The 27644-nt window shown below is 34.3% G+C and overlaps 1 protein-coding gene across 3 annotated transcripts; it reads left to right on the forward strand.

Annotated features, from left to right (window-relative positions):
- Nucleotides 1–4324: 4324 nt before the first annotated feature.
- On the forward strand, nt 4325–17733 carry LOC128210023 (myosin heavy chain, striated muscle-like). 3 transcript variants are annotated; one of them, XM_052914332.1, is made up of 16 exons: nt 4326–4470; nt 6503–6553; nt 8876–8950; nt 9365–9430; nt 9656–9781; nt 9898–9960; nt 10072–10167; nt 11408–11500; nt 11860–11913; nt 12040–12162; nt 12269–12334; nt 12959–13042; nt 13842–13925; nt 14329–14421; nt 14595–14699; nt 15368–17733. In XM_052914332.1, exons 1-16 carry the CDS (start codon nt 4382–4384, stop codon nt 15537–15539), a joined length of 1440 nt encoding a protein of 479 aa, XP_052770292.1. In that variant the 5' UTR covers nt 4326–4381; the 3' UTR covers nt 15540–17733. The 3 variants fall into 3 exon arrangements, with proteins under 3 accessions (XP_052770301.1, XP_052770292.1, XP_052770297.1); XM_052914337.1 differs by having other exon boundaries at nt 4328–4470; nt 9371–9430; XM_052914341.1 differs by lacking the exon at nt 11408–11500 and having other exon boundaries at nt 4325–4470.
- The last annotated feature ends 9911 nt before the right edge of the window (nt 17734–27644 follow it).

Raw genomic sequence — 27644 nt, forward strand, 5'->3', positions numbered from 1 at the left:
AGTTCCCCTGAATCCGTACGTGAAGCTAGCCATACAAGTAAATCTTGCAGTTGTACTTCCCAGTTGTTTTTGAAGTGTACCGTCAGTGTCACGAGAAAACTTGTGAGTGCAAACATTCCAATAACGTTGTATTCCTATTTAATAAAAATGAACATGAAAACTCATTACATTAGTCTTATCAAACTTGAATTACATTATTTACGCTTATTCCATAAGCTCTGACTTTTAATCTTGTACAGCTAACATATATATGGATAAGTTATCTCCCAAATTTAAATTACGCGTACAAGGTTACCTATTTTTTCGTAAAATATACCACCCCGATTTTTTTTTAACTTTTTCGAACAAATGTGTCATATTTCCTATAACGTTACTTATTTACCCAACAGTTTTTCATCCAAGTAATGATAACCCAACATAAATGTATACATATAATACAAAACAAACATAGTAAGAGACGTCCATACAATTAAACGGTAGCATCTCTGTTTGAATTTCGAATTTCAGTAGTTTTTTTTGTACAAAGTCATTTAACACCAATTTATTCTGTGATGACATTTACTCTAGCAACTTCCATCAATCTAGGTTTCTTGTATAATAATTACGCATATAACGTATATGAACCATTACAAATAAAATCAAATGACTTATCTATATCCAAAGGATTGAGTAAGCTTGTATAAAACATTTTTCATGTATCATATTTAAACATGAGTCCAAATGAAATTAATAAAATATATGATTTGAAATGGAAAGCGTATCTGATAAGAGTCAATACGAAGAGATTCGTTGTTTAGCAACCAATGTCAGGCCTAGCTAATATCAGGGTTATGGCCAACACAACTTGCTAAAAGGCTATATATAGGTTGGGGAATGGGGACTGATCTTGGTTACATTTCATTGAAAGTTGATAATGATTTAAAATCTTAAGGGGGAGAAATGACAAAATACACCAAGAGTAGGGTAACATAAGTCTCGGTTAATTGAGACTGTTGCCATGACGCGGAACATCCCAGAAAGAGTTATGCACCACTTGTTGAAGAGAGGGTATATTGCTTTGCGCATGTCGGTCGGTCTGTTGGTCGGTCCGTCGGTAGACCAAAGCTTTTCCGAGTGATAACTCAACAATTTCCTAGACCTATGGTCATCAAACTTGACTTGAAGGTTGGATCTCACCAGTAGATGACTCCTATTGATTTTAAGGGTAATCAGGTCAAAGGTCAAGTTCACAGTGACCTTTAATGCTAAACGGTTGTCCGATTGATGTTTTGTACAGTGTGCTTAGTTTTATCTTGTAAATATGCCACACACATAACCGATAAGACTTAAATCCTTTAAAGCCTTTTTTAACTAAATACATTTCAAAATCACGTCATAAGAAGTGGTTTAGGGTAACACAATATATAAGAAATCCTTGTTACATAGGATGCGTATCATAATCATAACTAAATGCTTAAATGAATCGACAATAAATGTTGCTAAATATTAGCTTTTTGTTAAACCGAAAAAGCTTAAGAACATTATTGTTTTACATGTAATACCGTTATGTCAGATGGTTCTTTCTATATTTTGATTTTGATTTCTAATACATATTGTTACTGTTATAATGTTCGTTCCTTGTTGATCACATTTTGTGACAATACATTCTCAAAACTAAAAGCTTGAACATCGTAATAAGATATTCTTTCGAAATTGTTTGTGTTAACTATTTGATGCAGTGTTCCAAAACTGATTTTTGTGCGTCAATTTTTACACAAATAAAAATCTTAGCAATTCAAAGTATGCAGAAAAAGTAGCAGACATCGGTATACGATTTGTGTCGACTTTTCAAAAGTTTGCGCGAGTTTGCCTGGTACGATTCCGTGTTCGAAAGACTTCTTCTTAACCGTATGTGAAGCTTCCCGTGCAGTTGTGCTGTGAATCGGATGTGAGTCCTCCTCAGTAACACGAACAAACACATTCTTCTCCACGTCATTGCACCAATTGCAATATTTTTGTTTTCATGCAACGTTTAATTTCATAGAAAAGCTTTTTGTTAGAGTGAGTACAGTAAGATTCACAAACGACTTTAAGACCCATCTGCAAATTATGGGTATCTATATACACAAGAACAAGAACTGCTTAGCCTTTCCTCAATAGTCAATAGTCAATATCAGTGTAATTGACAACAAATTATGCCTATATCTAATAATAAGGGTGAAGGAAGGTAACTGTTCTTGTCCTTAGCCTTATTTTATTGAAAGTTAACAATCGTTTAAAACCTTATGAGAAGGCTGTAGGCGCGACAAGTTGTTGTTTATATTATTTTCATAGATACTAGTATTGCAATACTTATGTGAAAACTACAGAAACAAGCTCAGTAGCAAAAAATTAAAAACATACGCCCGGTTTATGTTTACCAAAAACAGTTTTAAGTGGCCCCAAACTATAACCGAGAAGTGCCTGTCATTTCCTAAGAAAGGTAATGTAAATTGACGAGTTATTAATACATTTAGATAGTTTCATTACCGTTACTGATTAACCTATATGTAATATGATATATTAACATTGTTTCATCTTTCAAGTTGATTGTTTGTGTAAAGTTTATAACATGAAACCCGATATTGGCTTCGGACGTTTTGACTATTTGTAGACGCGGGTGTAAGGTTAGGTCTTTTAGTCAACACATTTTCATTTCTGCGTAATTAACTATAATGATATATTCCACTCGGTTACTCAGCAACATTTATTTTGGATTCTTCGGCTTGCTTTTAAATTCATGTTAAGGGCCTGCCACAGTGCAAAAATGGGTGGGGAAGATCAAAAATTAAAACTTTTCAAATTTCATATTTTATTTAGTTTTGAGGAACGATCTTTTTGAGGAGTAAAACATACATTCTTGGTGACATGTTTTGGGATAGCAAGGAGTTGACCAAATTTTACAAAAGAAGATTTTATCAGATTTTGGATAAAAAAGCATTCACACATTTTCGGAAAAGTCTGTCGATATTATAACTTTATTTTTGTGTCAAAATACCTCAAACATCTAATCAACAATGTCTTGAGCGTTCTTGATCATATATGTTCAAAAAAAAAATCTTGTCCCCTTAAATAATAAAAAAAGTTGATGAAAGTCATTTCCTGATTACAAGAATGTAAATATCTCTTTTTAAAATGCTGCAATCACGACAACTCCTCATTACAGCTTCACATGTTGCAATGGATATATGAATTATGCTTGTTAAACCTTAAAACTGTTTTTTAACAATTTAATTCTGGATCTTCAAACGATGTTTGTTCTGTGGAGGTCCCTTAACTTTGCAATTTAAATCGTTTTTAAAAGAAGGGTTTGTTCATTTTGCACTTTAAATAGCATATGTCCCATTTTGTGACTAATGCGCGATGATTATTTTAACATGTCATTAAAAAGTCTGACAATACCTGATTTCAATTTGCGGTACTCAAGTCTGTAAATGATCTGATTATCTTTGAACACTTTTTATCAGTATATTTCATTGTAGGTACATATTTAATACTTCAGTACAATGTTGATAACACTATATTTGAAATTATGCACATGCTCTAAATATTCAGTGCTTCAACCGTAAAGGAAGAATAATTGTTACGATGAAAAAATCGCGCCATGTCTTTTTAAACTAAAGACACTCGTTTGTCGCGTTTTAATTACAAGATAAAAAAAAGTCGGAAAAAGAGGAAACTATGTCCATATAAACGTCATCGCCGGATATCCCCGATACACCACTGCGCAATCATAAATGAGACGTACCGGAAAATGTACCGTGGTTGTCGACGATGTATAAACCTGAGCACGATTATTAATCTACCATCGTAGTCAAATTTATTTCATGTCTAAATGTGGGGTTTATTTGCCCGCCGTTTGAATGTCATGTCAAAATGTAGAACTTTTTACAATAATGTTTAGAAAAAAATAAAACGTAGGAAGATTCATAGTTATTCTATCGATCCTTGTGTTGACTTGCCTTGGTATTTGTTTTTAAGAAAGGACTGAAAGGATTTAACAACATGTTTTTGTCGATGATTTAAACTATTGGCTATGAGACTTGAGACTAAATATCGACGTGTACGTGCCAAATACAATGCTAATCTTTCAAAATAAAACCGTCACTATCCTTTCAACAATCCGTTTTAAACACATGATTTATCTCTTATCTTGCATTGCAGTTGAACAAACATGCACATTATGAACGACGCTAGTTCATGACATAAATTTTTGATTTTTGTAAAATATTATGTCAGCAGATATCCTTTTATCATGTGATTTTATCAATGTGATAGTGTGTATTATCTTTAGTAGTTTAATTTAAATTAGACTGCGCATACAAGGTGACTTTAGATTATTGATAACAAACAGTCAGTAGAAATGGCAACCGCTGACGTTGAAGGTAGTGATTTAAAGGATACCTGTAATTCTGGACCCAAAGGCCAGGATCGAACAAATGGGAGTGCCAGGTTATGTTTTGTTTAGTTTGCTTATGTTTTTAAGTTGTTTAAAAAAAATGAAAATATGTGACGTATACACTTTAATCAGACTACAGTCCTTTTTAATGTTTATGAGAAACCAGTTAACATGAACATGCAGCATAATATAATACATGTCATAACATCAGCAAACATTGTCGCACACTGTTCCAAAACTTATTTTCCTGAAATGGATAAGATATTCATTGTCTGTAAAATTTAACGCAGTAAAATCAGTTTTAGAGATGTTCAAAGAATGTATAAAAAGCGGCAAACATCTGGTATACAATCCGTTTCGACCTGTCAAAAGCTGGCGCGAGTTGGCGTCTGTACGATGTTGTTATGAAACGACATTTTCTTAATCCGTGAGTGAATGTCAGATGTGAGTCATCCTCAATAACACGAGGAAAAACGTTTACCACGTGATTGCATACATTTCAATAACATTTTATTCTTGTTTGATTAAAAGAAAAAAGTACATGGTAAGATAAACACAAGGCACCTTATACATGAATTACGTAAATGATATACCTTCTATTCGCTACGACGTTTTACTTTCGACATTGTTCGTTTATCTGGATCATGAAGCTCTCAATAGTGTACATGTTCAAGTTCCAGTTCGTTCCCGACTCGACCAAAACAACAACATATGTCAATGCAAAATTAAATTACATGTCCATAGAGCAAGAAAGCTCTAAATACTAAACAAACATTGTTATACATTGCAAAACGTAAAATAAACCAACATTGAATTCAAATTTAAATGAAATAAGAGTTATACGTCAACACATTTCAGTAGGCTCGTGAAATGTGATTTTTAATGTATCATATTTAATCATAAAAACAAATGAAACTATTGAAATGTATAATCTCAAGAGAAAAAATGAGTTGTAAGTGTCAGGTGACAATTAGATTCGGAAACACTTGTAAAGCCAAACAGTAACACACATGTACATAAACAAGTACAAGTAAATACACTGTTTAGCAACCCCTCGAGTGTCAGGCCTAGCCAAATATCACAGCTGATGACAATATAGACAAATATCTTGATATTAGCTAATTTGTAGGTTAAGGAATGGATACTGTACTTGGTCAAAGTCGTATTTTATTCAAATTTGATAGTTGTTTAGTCGTTCCAAGAGTAGGGAAACATCATTCTCTGTTAGATTAAGACAATTGATATGTCGCCGAAGCATCCTAATATATATATTTGGAGCTGTTAAACCAATGGAGTGATTCACTAGTCATGTGATAACCATGGACACACAAAGGCACGTGGGCTTGGATTCGTTGTAGCGTCATGTCAATTCAATATCAGCAATGGTGTTGCAACGCCTGAAACGCTTATAGCGGTCTTCATTTTCAATAATCATTAAGCCAAATGTTATGATCTCTAATGGTCAAGAATTTAATACATTTACAGGAACATAAATTTAAACTTAAGAAATTTTCGAATGAAATTGGCATGCATTTTACGCCGTTCAAGTGTCAATCATTTTATGTTGATCTGAAATGTAAATGTTTGGCTATACACTTTAAAGTAATTGACACCGAAGCACTGTCCATAACGAAATACAATAGCCATATTCTAAATACGGAAGTAAATCATACTATCGAGTACATGTAGTATAGGCTCTTTACAACAAAATAAATATGTAAAGAGGAAGTACATTAGCCGAGTGATAACTCATAATAAACAGTCATTACCGCTGACTACCAAGGTTTGGATTTAAAGAATAATTATGGATCAAAATGCCAGGAAGACCGAAATAATATAAGTTCAAGGTTATATTTTGTTCCTATGTTTTTCGTTGACTTTCATGCCGATATGTTGAATGAATGACAGTAACAAACAATCGTAACTTAAGAAAACAGCCGACCATTGTATTTAACCATTCCACATAGTTTTTACAATATTTTAAGTATTTCATACTTGATTAGTAAACATTAAATTATGTATGTATGTATATAAGGAGCCAAATCAATCGAGAAAGCAAATGTTAATGGATATATCATATTTTAGACTCGGAAAAAGAACAGAAGAAGAAATAAGAGAGGAGCATCGGACTTTGAGGTGAATACCATTATTTGTTGATTTTTGCAAATGGTCTAGAGCAATTGTGCTGTCTATGAAGTTCTCTTCAATAATTGAAAATTTAATCACAGTAGAACATACATTATCAGACGATGATATAGTATGTCTCTCAATTATTCCGAAAGGATTGTTTTTACTTTGCCAGAACATGATAATTATAATCCTTGTTATTTAAACAACCGTACTGTAATCTAGCTGTTATTAAATGATATATGTCTATGGTTATATGAACGAAGTTACTAAGTATTTTGAATGTTGTAACCATATCAAATTCTTTGTAAACAGTACTTTTTAAAGGCATATACGTTTAGGCAATTGGGTTTAATAACATAGCATATCAGATTTCTTGATGTAGTCATCAAACTTTACAACAATAATACAGTAGAAACTTCAGGGTTTTATAAAGCATTTAGCACTGACCTTAGTGAACAAGTATGTTATAACAGTTTATATCATTTCTAAAAAATACTCTTTAAAGGCTAGGTTTAAAACCATCAAGCTCTGAGCTTTTTTAGAAGCACTAAGTAATGGCCATAACGACACTGACCGATAGAAACGAACACATAAAACAGACCACATACGTGTCAATATAGCTATATGGAAACACAGTATGTTTCAAAAACATGATTTGGAAATTAAACACGTTTTTTTTCTGTCAACTGAACCGCTTTCGCAAAATAAGAGATGGTAGGCTTTGGATTTCTATAGACGAAAATAATTTACAAAAAAAGTTTATGAAACTTACAGTTTCTTCTGTTAATAAATTACAAGTTTTTTAAACTATACGGGAACGATTCTATTATTTAGAAAAGCCCTGCCCTAAATGCAAGAAAGCTCTATATTGTCTTCTCAAAGGTATTGCTTCTCTGTCTCTCTTTTACAACAAAACAAGCACAATAAATGTTATTGAAAATATGAATGCACATGCTTGTAAACTGTATTAAAATATATCATTTAAAGGGGCTAGACACCAGATTGTCCCTAAATCGTTAAATTCATTATTTCCAAAAAGCCAGCCTAGATTTGTGTCAATACAAGCTAGTATACGGCCGATAATACATTATTTAACATGATTTTCAGCTCAGTTTAACCTTTTATAAAAGCGCATAGTTTATAATGTGTATAGTAACCAGTGAACTAGTGAAAAACGCGTTATTTACACAGAAACAAATGCCAAAGTTATTTTTAAATTATTTGGCATTTACGTGGTAGAAAGGTCCAGGTATATTTAGAATTGGGAAATTTCGCAAAAACTGGGGACTGGGGACATGTATCAGTAAGCAAGATTCAATGCGTTGTACACAATGATATCAGTTTCATGTAAATTTTGGACCGGTTTCTTTTCATTGTATTTGTATCATCTTGTTTTGGATTATCTAGGTCGTTTTTTTCTTTACATAAACATGCCTCCAAATGATTTTAAATACTGCAACTTCAACAATTATATGTTTACGATACACTCAAGTTACATACCCGGAATGTCACCATTCTTAAGACCAAAACATTCAATATAGAGATTTAACGTAATTCTGCAGATTTGCTCTTTCTGTGTATTTTTCTCCCTTTATTTAGCTTCTTTGACAAATTAAATACTGAAAATAATACCGTGGTATGAATCTGTGTTTTATATTGTACGCGAATTGTATTATTTCTCCAGTGTCGATGAGCCATGCTCATTTATTAGAGTTCAACATCGATAAGTCTATGCTGCACTCATAGCATCACTGGTCTGCTTTTCAGCATGCTCGGATTCTTCTCTGTTCTCTTCCATATGCTAGGTAGCAACAGTATCGTGAAATTACGTGTGTTATAAACCCTTAACATCCATTATGCACTTTGTGCAATAGGTTGGTTTTAATTGTGTTATTTTTACCAACATGTTTTATTCTCATTTCAACTTACACTTCAGACTTCAGTTTTTTTTCAAAAGGTAATACGGCTAGTATAAGATGTAGAACTTCAAGGTTCTTTAATTTGTTGAACTATGCATGTTCAAATGACATGTGGAGAAAATTCATATTTTTTCCAGGTTTTATTTTAGACTAAGTCTGAAGTTTTTGTTAATTTGTGTACTGAAAGAATAAGATTTCTTGGGATAAAAACATGCTTATCCTGCACTAAATACATCAAAATACAATCACTTAGACATTGAATGTTTTCGAATTGTTCTTAGACCCATGGTATTTGACTTACTGCATTTTTCATTATAAATGTTTACAGCTAATGACATGAACGTGTTATCAATTATGGTGTATACCGTGTTATTGACTTGAATATAAATTGACATCATGAATATTTTAGAGTATTACGCAAAATCGAGGGACATCAAAACCAGATTTTCGAGGTCGTATCATCAATAAAACGCGAATTATGCAGGTAAGTCGTAGTTATATACCAGTATGCATTTTATAATAAGATATTGTATTGATTTCTAGCAATAACAAATTACCAAAGGAACCATAAACAGGTCATCTGTCTGGTTCTTGTTTATTAAAGACGTTTTTATAAAGATCGAGCTAATTTGAAGCAACCATTTACTTTAACTAGATCTGATGTTTCATCTTGCGAAGCGTGGCAGATAATAGGAGATAATTTGTCTCGAGGCATTAGGGTCGCTATTTTATTTCTTATCATTAAAATTCATGAATGGCCTTTCATGACGCCGTACAAAGATTTCCCATATTTTTGTCAGTTTTTGCACGCGATTTCGCGCCGGAATAAAAGTGGTAAATTTAAAACACGAATAATTGATAAAGATTCATATTATATTTGTTTTAATTATTCATTGAGTTCCAGAACAACTTCAAAAGAGGGTCAAGAGATTGACAATCATCCCCACGATCAGATTGATACAAGGTATACATACTAGGATATGAATCACAAAAATAAGTTGTACATGCAAAAGGCATGAAATAAGTTGATAATGACTTTGAATAAAGATGTCGATAAAAACGGTTTTGACTAAATCTTAAGCAGTGTCATGGCATAAACTTTTATCTTATTTAAGTTTCATTCAAAACTACTATGTAAGTATATGTACTCTTAAAAATGTTTTATAACCTGAGTACCCCATGATTTTAGTGTCGACGCAAACAACCTGGCAATCGAAATAACACAGGAAGGAGAACATATATCTGAGTTAAACCTCCAGCTAGATGAGAAGAAACAAACGATCACAAAATTGAATGAAACTGTTGCAGATAATGAGTATGTTCCATTGCTTTCACCAAAAATAAATTGTACTTGAATCTGAACAGAGATAAAACGACAACGATTGAGCCTATCTATAGTTTGCTTATTCATGTTTATATGACTTATTTCAGAGAGCAAATAGACGTTTTGAATGTTGAGGTCAGAAAGCTTGCGGCAGAAAAGGAACAGTTAAGGTAAACATGGTCAATACAGATTAAACACATAGACTTTGTACAGCTAATGATATGGAATGGTATTTGTATGAAACATGTTTTTCGAGCATATTTGTGTGATTTCTTTTAAAGTGGAGATGGTGAGAATAACAAGGCAAGAATAGAAGAACTTCAAAAGAAGCTAACAGACAAAAATGAAAAGATAAAAGAAATCGAAAAACAAAGGAGGTATGTGAGAATTAATACTGATCCAACTTGTATAAATACCTTATTTGGTGTTAAAAAATATATTCTACCACTGCAATGGTGTATACCTTTCCCAGCAATATCATTAAATTAAATAATAAGTTGGAAATCTTTGATACCAAAGGAATCCATCCCCTAACACGGGGTGTGACCTAGACGATTTGACCAATCAATTGATGTATATTAAACGCGGTGTTTAAATATATATCAAAGAAACATTTTGGTTGTACTATATGTTAAGCGAAGGTGTACTAAATGGATTAAAAACTTTTATCTCCGTTACATATCTCTAATACAAAGGTGAACACATCTCGTCTATATATAACGTAATATCCTGGTTATACTGAGCAACACCAAAAACAATTATACAAACTCCATTTACATTGCATTTCATACTGTTTTCACACAGTCTTACCTTCTTATGCGCAAAAACAGACATGGAAATATCTTGATACATTTACATTTTTCCGTTTCAATGTAAACTTTTCTAAAACCTACAAATCGGTTCGACCTTACAACGACCTGAATGGATGATCTTGCGCTTTGCAACAGCAATGCTAATTGGTAGCTGAATGAGGGATAATTAATCAGATATCCATTGGAAATAAACTTTGATAAACATCATTCACTTACATTTGAAACTTCGATGAAAGGTCTTTCGACCAACCCAATTCTGCTAGTTGTGTCGAATTTTTATGTTTGCATCCAGATGTTAAACACATATTTTGAATATTTGCAAGAGTGGTATTATTATAATTGAAGCTTTATGCTCTTCTCATAAAATAAAGAATTGGTATAAAATATAAAACTTGGTATTACCAGAATTAATGGTTAATAAAAAGTGTTAAGGAATATAAGTTTGCATTGACGATTGTCTCACGTATTAAGAATTGAAAAATCGTAACTCATTTGAACGAAATAATGCTTTACTGGTAAAGATTAATAATACAAATTGGCATGAAGTGATTGCGAATTAATAATATCGACCTTTATCAATAGTTTTCATAAATATGTGTCAAATGTTTTGCCGCTATTAAGGTATACAGAAATAGCATTGATCTACCTAAAAAAACAACTACAATCAACATATCCCATATATCTCCCATAATATATATATAGCAGGGAAAATAAATTACGCGGTTGGCTTTTTTTAAAGATGTTTCATGTTCTTTAGAAAGAACACTTTGACAACAAATGAAAATATGTTTTTCCTTTCTTGCAGTACCTTAATAGAAGATATTGGAGAAAAGAACGGTGCAGTTGAAGCGCTTAAGCAACAGCTGGAATATAAAACCAATTTGGCACAGCTACAATGGTTTTTTCTATTTCAATTTCAAGTGTGCATTTGTTCATCACCACCAGCATCATCATGATCATGATGATGATGATGATGATGATGATGATGTTGATGGTGATCATCATCATGATCATCATCATCATCATCATCATCCTCACCACCACCACCACCACCACCACCACCACCACCACCACCATCATCATCATCATCATCATCATCAACATCATCATCATCATCATCATCATCATCATCATCATCATCATCATCATCATCATCATCATCATCATCATCATCATCATCATTCTACCAACAACACCATCAACACCAACACCACCAACACCATAATGATCTTAATAATCATAATTTATTTTATATAGGCAATTGCACCAGATGAGTGACACAGCCGAGCAGAACAGTTGTCTACAAAAAAGGTTGTTCATACGATTAAATAGTACCATTTTTAAACACACATGAAAATGATATAGAAACACTAAAATTTTGTGAGTTGTAATGTTTTGTGCCTCTTAATGACTGCTAATTAGTTAATGTTTTCACAGATGTTCAAGTATGGAAAAAGAGATAGCAACAAATGCTGAGGAAATAGACGATTTAAACAGAGAAAAGGAAGATTTACTTGCCGAGGTTAACGAACAAAGACAAGCACGAGACAATCAATCCAAGTGAGATAATAACCTTGTAATATGTTTTCAATGTTGAGAATACTACAAATGAATTGAAACAAACACTGTCCTGAACTTTATGATCAAAAATGTTTTTTGATTGCAGCGAGCTGCAACAGAAAAAAGACGAAAATGTTTTTCTTCTTAGCCAACTGTCGAAAAAAGAACACAGGTATTTTTTTCACCATTTCTATTGGTAACACTGAGCATGTTTTTATTACGCGTATGACGTCATAATAAAAACATATCTTATTATTTTCTGCAGAAAAAATCTCAATAAAAAGGTTTTATGAGTGATAGACATGTTTTCACATGCTCAAATGTCATTTTTATACCTTGAGTATCTACTATTGCTTGATTTATCATTTAGGGTAGCGATTAAAGCATTCACTGCTGCACTTAAGTTGAAAGGCCATTTATGGAAGAAATGTCTTGGCGGACTGTGCAATTTTTAGAGTTTGTTTTGCAAGTGATTATTCCTAGAAAAACATTGACCCCCTTTTTATTGGCTTTAATTGTCATTTTATGTTTGAACTTCAAGCATATATGTGCTTATCATAATCTGTATCCGCTCGAAATGCCTTTAGATGTTGTCTACAAATGCTCATTTGAAAATGAATATACAAAGTAAGATTAAAGGACAATGGTGGTGTGTAACCTAAATGCGTGTCTCTTGTGTGACTTTCGGAAGGTAGCTAAATGTATTCTATAATTTAATGAGTTTGTAATAATAATATGTTACAAAACTATTGTTTCAATTTTGTGTAACCCAGCCCTGAATGAGATTTGTTTTCAGGATAATTGAGCTGGTTGAGGAAAAAACTGGGGCCAAATATGAAATTGAGGGACTGAAAAAAGACATTCAGAAGGAAAGAGAAAAGTATGTAATATTTTGTTCGCTATCTATAAATGAACTTGATTGTGCCTGAAAAATAAATAAAAAATGAATTCAGTGCTGAATGCATTATTCATCTTATTTTAAAATATGCTGAAACCCTAGAACTAGCAGCAAAAGAAAAAAATGAACAGTAAAGAAAACCAATAAAATTCTTTTTTTATGCTTCTATCTTGACAAATTTCTGTTGGTAACACTGAGCACGTTTTTAGTACAGATATGACGTCATAATAAAGTCATATGTATTTATGTTGTGCAGAAATATTCTCGATAAAAAAGGTTTTATGAGTGATAGACATGTTTTCACATGTTCAAATGTCATTTTTATACCTTGGGTATCTACTCTTGCTTGATTTATCATTTAGGGTAGAGATTAAAGCATTCACTGCTGCACTTAAGTTGTAAGGCCATTTATGGAAGAAATGTCATGACAGAATGTTCAATTTTTAGAGTTTGCTTTGCAAGTGATTTTTTCCAAGAAAAACATTGACCCCCTTTTTATTGGCTTTAATTGTCATTTATGTTTTTACTTCAAGCATATGTGTGCTTATCATATTCTTTATCCGCTCGAAATGCCTTTAGATGTTGTCTACAAATGCTCATTTGAAAATGAATATAAGTTTAAAAGACAATGGTGGTGTGTAACCTTAATGCGTGTCAATTGTTTGGGTTTTGGAATGTAGCTGAATGTATCCTATAATTTAATGAGTGTGTTATAATAATATGTTACAAAGCTATTGTTTCAATTTTGTATAACCCAGCCCTGAATGAGGTTTGTTTTCAGGATAATTGAGCTGGTTGAGGAAAAAACTGGGGCCAAATACGAAATAAAGGCACTGAAAAAAGACATTCAGAAGGAAAGAGAAAAGTATGTAATATTTTGTTCGCTATCTATAAATAAACATGATTGTGCATAAATATAAATAAAAAAATGTATTCATTGCTGAATGCATTATTCATCTTATTTTCAAATATGCTGAAACCTTAGAATTAGCAGCAAATGAAAGGTAGGAACAGAAAAGAAACCTAATAAAACATCTTCTTTTATGCTTACATCTGGGCAATATTATCTCAAATATTGATTATTTTACCTATAGCAATATAATATTCTATTAAAAATCACCAACCCCCCAAATGAGAAACGAGGTCGGCTGCAATTCACTGTCCTTTTGGACATTTCGTCCTCAATTTATCCCAAGATTTCGTTTTATACTATTTTGAAAGATTATGCAATTTTAATGCACAATCTATCTTCTTTTACGTTTTGTCAGCTCAACTGAAATTACGAAAAAGCAAAACGAGTTAGATGAAGCTAAAAAGGAAATCGAAAAGTACAAAATGGAACTGGAGGAAGAAAAAGCAAAGTATGTGTTTAATTATTTAATGGCAATCGTGAAAACACACATATTTAAAATATACAAAAAAGCCATTTGACCACAATACCTATTATCTATATATTCAATGAAATTCATTCAGACACGTCTTTGATGTCCTGAATAAACATTTGTCTTGTAAGTAAAAATCATGAATATTGCAGAAAAAAAGTCGAACTTGACGAAGCAACATCTGAAACGTCTGAAGTCCTAGAAAAATTGGCTGGAGCAGAGTCTGCATTATTGGCGGGTGATGAATCATTCAAAAGGTATTATAAAGCATCACTTGTGGTTGTTTTTCTGTTGTGTGTGTAGGGGGGGGGGGGGTCGAATGTAGGACAATGTGATTTCGTGGTCCATTTCAAGGGTTTGTCGGCCGATACTCCTGATAAGCCGTTTACATTGGATACACGTGATTGTTCCTTCCGTTTTAACTATCCAGGAAACGGAACCATGCGTCAATTTATAAGTATTTCTGTTTTATAGAAAAAATGGCAAACTTATACTTTTTCAGATTTTTTAATCCAGAAACTTTAGAACATGGGGACATAACTCGTTCAGGTGTCATTACGTAAAACCCTAACAGTTGACTTGTGTTTGGTCAAAATTCCTCATATAATTTAAGAATAAGAGTTTATCATTTAATTAATCTATTCTCTAGTTATATCTAAAACGGGGTCCTTATTTTCTATGACATGATAAAAATTCCTTTTATGACATTGCTAGAAAGCAAACAGAGTTAGATTTTGCAAAAAAGGAAATCGAGCAACTCCGAAATGCAGTCAAACGTGAAGAGGATGAAAGGGAAAAAATATGTATACAAATTTGTAAGACTTTTGAGAGATGCAATTGTTTATATGTATTGTTTAAATTGACACACAATCTTTTAGCTATGTACAAACTTGACAATTGTGAGAAAATTACATGTACATTGTAGAAAGAAAACAAACAGGCGACGAAACAATTCTGCTGGCGACACTAGCCGCGCACGTGGACGGTTTGAGACCGGAGACCCGCAGCTCGGTTATTTGAATGATAGCGACGCAAGAACCAATTCTGAGTTCAATGATTATAACAAATATGACATTCTAACTGACTTTAGCGACTAACCATTGTTTTAGTAATAAACTGAACTTAGAAACATCGAATGTTACGGGCGTAATGTCCACTACTAGCTACTTGAGTGACTGTTTAATGCAAAGAAACATACACATTTTTGGAATAGCTGAACATTGGTTGTATAACAGTGATTTGTATTTCTTAAATTGCATAAACATTCAGTACTGTAGTCACGCAATCTCAGACCCTGACTCTTTTAAAACCTAGCTATAGAAGGGTCGGAAAAGGGGGACTAGCAATAATGTGGCATCGTCATTTAAATGAATATGTATCGCCGATAACGTTTAACTCTAAATATATCATAGGCATTGAATTTAATGTAAGCCCTTGCCAATATTTGTATGCTTTCGGGTATATCTTCCCTGCAAAAAATACTCTGTAGATGCATTTAGACACGCCTAAATGATGTAGAAAATGATGTTATACAATTTTCACCTAAAGGAACTGTTGCTGTAATGGGCGATTTTAACAGAGAGTTTCCTTCACGTGAACAAAACATATATGTGCTTAGACTACGTGGCCATTCTCTAACAGATACTTTACTTCGAAATAACATTGTTGCAGTAGATGGTCTGCCAATTTGCACAGGCGCGCTATTTAGTAACTTGCCTTTCAATAGTAAAAGATAAACTCTTCCTATACTTGTACAATTGCAAATGTTAAAAGTTTCCAAATATAAGATGAAGATTGTACACATTTTCAACACATCGCCCTATCATAATGAGTATTGTCGTTCCCATATATATGTTAAGGAAACTTAGCAGTTGAATACAGACACGCGGTTTGTTAACTGACAGACGGTAAAGCCGAGCTACATTTAAAACTACAAGGCTAGAATAGAAGGGAGCCAAGAGTCAATACATCTATCCAGTAAAATACCTCTAGTAGAAGAAGATATTAACGCCTACTACCGTGAATTTGTTACAGATATAAACTAGGTAACTAGAAAGTATATACCAAATGCAATATTTTAACCTTATAGCAAACCTTATTGAACTAAAAATATTTCACTCCTTCACAAGAAAATGATAGGTGTTTGGAGTAAATGGATACTTAATTGAGGTGAAATGCACGAATCGTCGAACACACGAAAAAGTTTATGGAACGGCTAAAGTGGAGTTCAGAAAAACTCACAGATATGCAGTGCAGAACTATATACTGAAACTTAAACAAGAGGTACACGAAACAACAGAAATGGACCAAAATAATTATGGAAACTTATGTTAAAGTTCCATTTTGTTCCGAAAGAATTAAAACGAGGAGTAATAACAACGGTGTTCAAAGATGCAAATAAAAATAAATCAGACCCTAACAGTTATCGAGCAATATCCTTATGTTCAACTATCCTTAAACTATTTGAAAATGTATTACTATACAAATTAGACGAGTTATGTCGACCAACGAGAAATTCTCTAAAAAGGCCGCGAAATTGTTAAAGAGGAGACCGGCTTTATCCACTTAGGAGTTTATTGTGACAAAATTGTATCGATTGATCTCAATATCAACGACGCTTGCAATAAAATAAGGAAAACATATTTGAGCCTTTATACATCTGTATGAAACCATAGTTTTGAGTAAAGGACTATTCGGATATTAGCTATAGTCATCGATGCTGGAGACACACAGATCATTACCAGAAACGACAATGTATTAAAGCTATGCAGTTTTTACAGAAATCTACAAGAACCGACTTTATTTTTCATCAGTAGGCCTAATTCCTATTGAAATGAAATCGAAAAAAAGAAACTGTTCCTTCTAGGCCAAATGTGTCACTCATCAAACCACAAGAGTGTGAAGATACTATCCAATTATCGACTTGTACAAAAAATTTAATTACCACAAAATATAAATGGCTTTTTCCCAGATATATTAACAATTCTTGGAAAGTATGAATTCCACGAACATATGAAGACATACATTGAAAGCGGACAATTTCCTAAAATATCGATATGGACAAGCCGTGTAAAAAGACATTACGTTTTCAATGAGTTTTATCGACGACTAACAATTGATGAAGCATATCCGATTTTATCAGCATGCAAAGTGAAATCGCTCCATGTATATCTTGGAAATTTGCAAAACTGTACAGAGAATACCTACCGTACTGTCAGACAATTATTTTCCTGTTCTGTAAACTGTTTTCATGTCGTGTTTATTTGCCTACAATGTAAAATGCAAACTGAATCCATCGGGCACCATAAACTTTTCTTTTGCACCAATAATAATAGTATTCAACAATTACTTTGGCGTGAACTGCATTCAGTGTTAGGTAATGATATGTTTGCTAGCTTTTGTACGCTAAGCTTCCATAAGCAAATTGTCGCGAGGTATTCCGGTTATACAGACTTAAATCTTTCTGACGAATTATGTCTATCTATGTAAAAGGTCATTACAAGATATTCGCATTCTGTTGTAAACCCATTTGTGTTCCTGAAACAGATTGAGGACATTAAATTCACGTAGCATTCAACTGTGTCAATATTACGCCCGATATTCAGAGTTCTTATTCGTTTATATATTATTATAAAATAGGTGAGAGCCAAATATTTGTCTAATTTTTTGGCTTTCGTCTCAATCAAACAGCGAAAAATTAGGCACTAAAAATTTCATGCTAATCAAATCAGATAACGATGACTTAATCATTTATTACAAATTATATTGTGATTTCCATATCCATGTCAAATCATTTTCGCTTTCGGCTCAATTAGGCATTACGCTATTGGTATTGAAAACAATTATAGTTATATGAAATCAGTGTATGCCATCGTGTTATTATATATTAAGTAATAATTCCAACACGGATTAACTAGCGCAATTATTGTTTTTTCACCGATATAGTATTGTTACGTCATCAGTACTTGAACATACATGTATGTATGTATTTACTTAAAGATATATTCACTAACAGACATTAAAGTCATACAACCATGTTCCATGTATATATGTACATCTTCGATCTGAATTATAAAGGTGTCTATGTTTATGTATGTAATGATATGTCCAATCTCTTTTTCAAAGGAATTATCTGTGTATCTAAAGATTAAAATTACTGAAGTACAAAACGGTCAAAATGCTGTTCGCATCGCTGTTACTTTCGATATTAGGCCTTACTTTAAAATTGGTTTCAAGAGCGTATTACACTCCTGTAAACTTTAACATCAAGGCAAAAGGTGAAATAACAGCTGATGTGCACGGGATGGTGGTTACCGGACAAAGACTGTCCTCACAGACAGGGACAATCAAACCTTGAAGGCAGTTGACATCATAAGAAAGTCTGTGCTAGCTGTACTCCAACTTGATTCTAGTCAGTTTGACATAATTCACCCGACCTTTTAGCTGTCTCTCTGTCTAAAGCAAAGCTAATTGTTCTTGTTCAGTTACTCTCAAATGGAAATTTAAACGTATTGCACACAATTTCCACCGTTAATGAGAGAAATGCTTTGGGATTGCATTACTGGATTGTGGTCAACTCAAACGTGGAAGTCTATGATCTTCGAGGAAACCGCTCTAATATTTTAGTTGACATATTATAATGAAAGGCGAGTTTGATCAGCAACAATATATTGCTTTTGGTAACAATTTGCTCTACCTCATTGACTGGGAGCAAAACCCTGTCACTTGCATGTCTATAGATAGAAAAATAAGACACCAATTTCATTTTACTGAAGAAATTCTGCATGATCATGGTGCACCGCTTGGTCTGGCGGTATCCTCAACCGGAACGGTTTTCGTAAGATGCAGGAAAGGAGTTTATCAACTGGACAGGAATTTGCAAAATGGTCGGTCTCTTGAACGACGGCTACTACTAGGAGTGTGCCTTCCATACAGTGACTGGGATCAGAAAGTCCTTGTAACATATACAACTAGCAACATTGTTATTGGAATGGCAGTCAATGTACGTTAATATAATCGATTGTTGATTGATAACTGTCCAAATTTGCTAATGCATGGATAGTTTCATCAAATCAATTTGTGCCAGCTCAAGTCGGTATTTAAATCTTGTTAATCCTGTTTGTTCTGTTAAATTGGATGACCTATTCTGATATATATGGGCACATGTTAAAATAGTTCGTGTATTTCCAATTTATAATTCATTTTGTGAATTTAAATATTTGTGGATCGGTAAGAATCGAGCATCATTCCGATTTCCGCCTGCTTATATTCTATATAACGTGTTGTTGCTGACCATATTTTATTGAACGAAATGACTGGCAAAGTTTATTATGAAGAGTTTAAGTGAATGCAATTACATTTTGTCGACGGTTTTGATCGATTCGAAACTATGACGAACTGACACTTGTCATAAGTATCACCGTGCTATCAAGGATTAAATAGGAGAGAAGATGTTGGACACTTTTTGAAGTGTTTTCTAGATCTAATTAGATATCCGATTCTGAGCAGCTTAAATTAAATGATAAATCATTGTTTTTTTATGATTCTTTGCCTTCCGAGGGAGGACACATGAGGTTAAATTCCAATTTGACAGTAGTACTCCTTGGACACTATCTGAAAAAACGTCATATTGTTTATGTTTAATACTTTAATATTTAAAAACTACAATAAACTTAAAACGTTTACATAAATGTATGTCAGATGTTATTTTTTTCGGAATCGTGTTTTGACACAGAAATAAATAAAAACTCGATTTTTATCGGTACACAAATAATTGCATCCACTAAACTCGAAAGTATATATTTTAACGGTCAACAGAAAATGGAAATCCTCGTTTTGGCTGCGCCTACAATTCGGGCTCTTTTGTTTGTCGTAGAACGTAATAACTATACAATATTTTATATATATAACATATATTTTGTTGAATGAATCCTAATACGCGATAGTTCTGTACAGGATATGTATGCATATATACAGTGCTATATACTAGTATCCGTCATGTATATGTATATGTTTCATGTCAAGATAAACCATTTATTCGATTTCAGCACTCGTGAAACATTTGCGATAACAACCTCCTTATACACCAGTTTATCGTCAAAATCTTCAACTATTTTTCTTGATTGCTCTCCATGTATAAACATCGAGGTGGACACGAGAGCTCAAAATCAAAAGGCATATGGTTTTACGTGTATAGTTTGTTAGAAGTCATCATCCGAGAAGACGTTTTGCTAGTTTGAGTCTGAAATGGTGCATTCCGATATAGACATAATCATGTTCAATTGACGCCCCCAGTGCATTCCATTGACCTAATTATATGGCTTCACTTGACCTTGAGTCATACATGAATAATATACCTTTCTTTTATGAGCAGATCATGTGACTTTAGTCTAATGTGCATCGAGGGATTTATTTCTAACTGCATCAATGTTATCTTAAGCGTAAATTAACTACAAACATAACTGTTAACTGTACGTGATAGTTCACTTACTACAAAGCCCCCACCGATAAACGCGTACGAATATACACTGGAGTATATATATATATTTTGAAACGTTTTCAGTTAGGCTCAATGACGTCATTTCCATGTTCAGTGTGATATTCCCCATTATGGAACCATAAGGAAAAGCTTATCTGTAAATATCAGCCATTTGATTTATTGTGTTTAATGATTATGCCGGATTGTACTTTGGTCTAAATTAGTAAAACTTGTTTCTCTACTATTTTACTTTGAATTTCACTTGATGTCCGTTCGTTGTTGATCACATCCTTGTAACATTCAGTTTATCAAAAATAAAATATTGAAAAACGCCAGGCATTTTACCGTTTATTAAACCGTCCTGGAAAACCCCAGTTGATATTCACATTCAAGATAGTTCGCGTGCAACAACGCGCCATTACTTATCGATTTAATGTATTGAGTATCTTATTTAAAACTAAATGATGACCTTTAAATACAGTGCCATCGAATATTTTAGCAACGGATATTTTGCAACCCAAATCGTTACATTTTGCGTACAAGCATTTGCGGACCTTCATATACATGTATGACAATGGCATCGTTTCGACGTCTTGTTCACTTTGAAAGTAACGTTATTGATACCAAACTTATTTTTCTGTTGACGTACAGCTATGTGCCGACACTTAAGTGGCTGCGAAACATTTATATTGAAGGCGGCGATTGTCATATATGGTTGCGAAGGAATAAGTTATACTTCCGATCAAGGATGCAGCACAGATCATGGCGACGACGTTGGTTGCGGAGGCTGAAGTAACATCACTGCTTATGGCGAGGGCGTTTTTAGAGGAGGCTGTATTAACAGTACCGATCGTGGTGATGGCGTTGTCTGTGGAGGCTAAAGTAGCAGCGCCGATAGCGGTGGCAGCGATGTTTGTGGAGGCTGGAGTAGCAGCACCGATTTTGATGACGGCGTTGTGTGTGGAGGCTGAAGTAGCAGCGCCAATCGTGGTAACGGCGTTGTGTGTGGAGGCTGAAGTAGCAGCGCCGATCCTGATGACGGCGTTGTGTGTGGAGGCTGAAGTAGCAGCGCCGATCGTGGTGACGGTGGTGTGTGTTGAGGCTGAAGAAGCAGCGCCAATCGTGGTAACGGCGTTGTGTGTGGAAGCTGAAATAACAGCGCCGATCATGGTGACGGCCTTGTGTGTGGAGGCTGACGTAGCAACACCAATTATTGAGACGATGTTGTGTGTGGAGATTTAACAGCATTGATAGCATTCATTAGACGGCGCTTATGTCGGACTCTAAGGTGTCAATGTTATTTTCTATTATTTTTAGCTTGTTTCTTTTTCACACTGATGGAACATTAGGCATGTCATAATAAGGACAATGTGTATATTGGATTCTGGCGTGGTAACGCCACTTACAGTGACAGTGTTAAAATTACGCTTATGGCGTTGAAGTGACATTGTATTTTTAATCACTATCGTATCTAGACGACATATTTGTTAACGTAGCATCCAAGTTTACGTAACGCTAACATGTGTAACGCCCAAAATTGCGAAATGTGTCATAATAATGTCTGGAAATTGAGACTGGCAGTTGAGTTCATAAGAAATTCAGTGCTTTCTGTACTCCAACTTGATGTTGGTCAAGTCTTTTTCAGTTACTCTCAAATGGAAATTTGAACGTGTTTCAGTAGATTTCCGTTCATGAAAAATGCTTTGGGATTTCATCACTGGATTCTGACCATGTTATTGTGGTCAACTCAAATGTGGAAGTCTATGATCTTCGAGCATTCCTCTATGCAATTTTAGTTGACATGAGCGACGATTGTATGAAAGACGAGTTTGAGGAGCTACAGTATGTTGCTTTTGGTAACAATTTGCTCTACCTCACTGACTGGGAGCAAAACTCCGTCACTTGCATGTCTACGGACAAAGAAATCAGACACCAGTTTCATTTTACTGAAGAAATTCTGCATGATCACGGTGCACCGCTTGGTTTGGAGGTATCACCAGAAGGAACGATTTATGTGAGGTGTAGGAAAGGAGTTTATCAGCTAAACAAGGATTCGCAAAATGGTCGGTCGGTTGCACCACGGTTGCCGCCAGATGTTTATCTCTCATATAGCGAATAGGACCGGAAAGTGTTTGTAACGTTAAGAAAAGGCAACACAGTTATTGAAATGGTCAGTATTAAAAATATACATTGATTAATAATGGACATTTTTTCCCAGATGGAAGGTTTGATTTGAATAGGTTTTTATTTTCGATTTATTTCACACCTCACAAAACCCTCCAAACTTTATAAATTATTTTTTTAAAACAGAAAGAAGCTTATAATGTATCGAATTTTATTTTGCCACGGAAAACGACATAGTATTTTTTGTTTTAGTTCAATTTAAGCACAAATAAAACCGATGATACATACAATTACTTTTTTCTTAGCCTTGTTTTATTCTTTAAGCCCTTATAAGCACGACCGGAGACTAGTTACGAATGATTTACGTCTTTTATACTTGTAATCTACTAAATGCAACAAACCCAAATGCTTCAGTCTCATGGACGTTTATATCAAAAGTTATGAAATGACGTCTCAGAATAGCTATGGAACAAAAAATATATCCCTTCTCTGAAATGTTAATAGATCAGTTTTGAAAAGTGAAAAAGATGCATTTTGTTATTCATATTTTACATTGCTCAAATACGCAGAATCACAAGTGAACGAAACAATCTAGTCAGAGCTATACTGTTTTAAAAGTTTTAACCAATGCTTGCAAATTTACGGCTCATATTCCCTGGACGGCGCGACATACTTAAATTTTCCTAAAATACTCTTGAACTTAAACCTTTGAGATAATGATGATTATTCCTTTAGAATTGTCAAATTATGCTAATGCATTTAAAATAGCACGGGGGTCATTTCATGTCACGTCAGAACTCCCATCCTCAAACTTTATTTACAAACTTCGTAATTTTGAAATGCCATCGTCTAATCATATGCAGTATATAACAAGATGCAATTCGCTAGTGATGGTTTATAATAATTTTAAAAGCAACGCCATTTTAAAATTAATAAGAAGAATGTGTCATCCATTTTATAATGCGATAAGCAAACTTATTGGTATTGCAATTTGATTGAAGTTTACCTTTAACTCAACGTGTTTCATTTATAAACAATAAGCTTGATTAAATATTTTAATACCGAGTAATAACTGTCACGGGTTTGACTCACACAGGCTATACGTGTGTAATCCGAGTAAGCTGAGTTGGTAGCAATAAAAAGGAACATTTTTAACATTTTGACATGCATTATGTTCCCTCGACATAACGTAGTGTCGCCAACACCAAAGTCGTCAAAGACTCTGAAGCGACTGTTTATATGGACTTGCTGAGTTGATAGAGCAGCTGACTTGCAATCTGTTACTAAAGTATAAGTGAATAAAATGAATGGAGGAAAACTGTCAAATTGAAGTAAAATTGCCCTAGTTTTATTTTATCTGGTCCTTAGCTACGTTTAAGATACTCGTCAGTTTTCGCTCTTATACATTTAAACTATAAGATACTTTTGCAAGTGCCTTTCTTTACATATACATATGAACGCAATTTCATCAATCGGCATTGTATTTTGCAAAAGTACTTGTATGAGAAATAAAAATAAGAAAATTTCATTTCCTGCCAAAATATTGTCCATACTGTTGACGTATGACGTCATTATCACGTTTTAAAAATAGAGTTGGTAGATAAAGGTCTTGCTAAATAGTGATATTTGGTCAATTATAAAAGGTGATAAAGATCCGGCACTATTTTATAACGAATATAGAGCGTAGTGTTGCAAATCAGGCAACATTACATTGTTTGCACTAGCGAATTAAGGGGGCGCGGCGCCCACCCTCTGAAATCCTTTACGTTTATTTTTATTTAATATTAGAAAAAAAGTAATAAAATGCGCCCAAATTGCACCATTACTGACTAGAAAATGTTAAAGTTTTCGTGGAGAGACCCCCCCCCCCTGTCAGCACTTTAAACCAAATGAATGTCGCTTCTGAGGGAGGGGCGTAGGTCAAAATATTACACCCCTCTAACGTCAAATCCTGGATCCGCCCCTGGTTAGTGTACCAGATAACAAAAAAGTAAAAGAATTCATTCTCTTTATAAAACATTCCTTCATTAGTCATCCTCTTTGACCATACATGTTCATGTCCTTCATTCTACATTCTGATACTCTTGGACTGTCGACAATATAAGAAATATGGTATATTTTAGAGTGAACTTAAATTATCCTGTATGTTTGACCATATAGCAAGAATACTCCTACACTGTAGGTGTGTCCACATGAAAGTGTCCTTCCTTACCTTGATTTGGTGGCAAAATCAATTAGTTTGTATATTGTTTATGGAATTTATGTATGCCTTTTGTGTCCGTCTGTTAAATACCGCCCCGTGTTAAATACCGCTCCCTGTTAAATACCACCTCGTGTTAAATGTCGCCCCGTGTTAAATACCGCTCTCTGTTAAATGCCGCCCCGTGTTAAATACCGCTCTCTGTTAAATACCGCCCCGTGTTAGATACCGCTCCCTGTGAAATACCACCCCCTGTTAAATACCACACCATGTTGAATACCACCTCGTGTTAAATACCACCCCGTGTTAAAAACCACCCCGTGTTAAAAACCACCACATATTAAATACCGCTCTCTGTTAAATACCGCCCCGTGTTAAATACCGCCCCGTGTTAAATACCACCCCATGTTAAATACCGCTCTCTGTTAAATACAGCTCTCTGTTAAATACCGCCCGTGTTAAATACCACCACATATTAAATACCGCTCTCTGTTAAATACCGCCCTGTGTTAAATACCAACCCCATGTTAAATACCGCTTGCTGTTAAATACCGTCCCGTGTTAAATACCACCCTCTGTTTAATGCCGCACAGTGTTAAATGCCGCCCCATGTTAAATACCGCCCCGTGTTAAATACCGCTCTCTGTTAAATACCGCTCTCTGTTAAATACCGCCCCGTGTTAAATACCACCACATATTAAGTACCGCTCTCTATTAAATACCGCCCTGTGTTAAATACCGCCCCATGTTTAATACCGACCCGGTAAATAACGACCCGTGTTAAATACCGACCCGTGTTAAATACCACCCCATGTTAAATACCCACTCGTGTTAAATACCGCCCCATGTTAAATACCGACTCGTGGTAAATACCGCTCTCTGTTAAATACCGCCCCGTGTTAAATACCGACCCGTGTTAAATACCGACCCGTGTTAAATACTGCCCGTGTTAAATACCGCCCCATGATAAATACCGACTCGTGTTAAATACCGACCCGTGTTAAATACCGACCCGTGTTAAATACCACCCCATGTTAAATACCGACTCGTGTTAAATACCGACCCGGTAAATACCGACCCATCTTAAATACCGACCCGTGTTAAATACCGGCTCGTTTTAAATACCGACCCGGTAAATACCACCCCATGTTAAATACCGACTCGTGTTAAATCTGACCTGGTAAATACCACCCTGTTAAATACCACCCGTGTTAAATACCGACTCGTGTAAAATACCGACCCGGTAAATACCGACCCGTGTTAAATACCGACCCGTGTTAAATACCGACCCGTGTTAAATACCACCCCATGGTAAATACCGCCCCGTGTTAAATACCGCTCTCTGTTAAATACCACCCTGTGTTAAATACCGACCCGGTAAATACAATGCCAACTCTGGTTTGATCTAATCAAGTTATTTAACATTTAAGATAGAAACAGAAACTACTTAAAATCTAGCATTTTTAGTTAACATGTAAGTTTCACGAGTCACAGGAATTCCAGATCTGGGGTGGTATTCAATATTCAATTTAAGTTAATGGTCATACATCATTGACTTCATTCACTCTATTGGTCAGTTATTAATAACAAGTAATCCGATTAGCTACATCGTTCTTAGATCCAATTAAGATCAATATTGAATACCAGCCCAGTATACAGTTGTACGATAATTTGTATTAATAAGTTTATCAGACTGAGTACGTTGAATGAAAGCTTTTTTACTGTATTAGCGTTCTCTAATTCTCATTTTGAGTTAAGTAACACCTATCCATATTGTATGAAAAAGATGTTCAATTGTAAGGTCTATGGCCTTGGTTTGAGACGCAGACAACCATGTCGACAACGTAAACAAGGCTTATACAATAAATTCGAAAAGCAGACGATCAAATAATTGAAAGGGTAGAATTATTAACATCATGCACCATCAACCACAGTACAAAGAAAATATCAAATCAAGTGAGTTTTTAATAGCAAATACTGCATTCATTTTTAGCTTGACCATTTGAAGAATAAGGAGGCTTTCCTTTTCATTTTAATTGCTTTGACAGGCACATTTTTTACATTTTTAACCAAAGATAATACCTGGTTATTAGAATGACGTACACCGTTGTTGGGGCGGGGCGACCTGAGGTTGGCGTCAAACTCACCAACGGTATCGAATAATTATATAATAAGGTTTGATATATGTTGACCAAACTGAGTATATAGGAATATTTTTTGGATACCATGGAAATGCGTTTGGAGCCCCTAGGTTCCAGGTTAAGGTCACTGTCCCTAGAAATAGAAAAATGTTTGACACTGAATTACTTTTGTTAGGGTTGACATATTGCAACCAAACTTGATATATAGATAAAGTTTATAGAGATTTTTGATGGGATTGTACTTTGGGCGCCGAAAGTC

Source organism: Mya arenaria, chromosome 2 (assembly GCF_026914265.1).
Source record: "Mya arenaria isolate MELC-2E11 chromosome 2, ASM2691426v1".
Lineage (NCBI taxonomy): Eukaryota > Metazoa > Mollusca > Bivalvia > Myida > Myidae > Mya > Mya arenaria.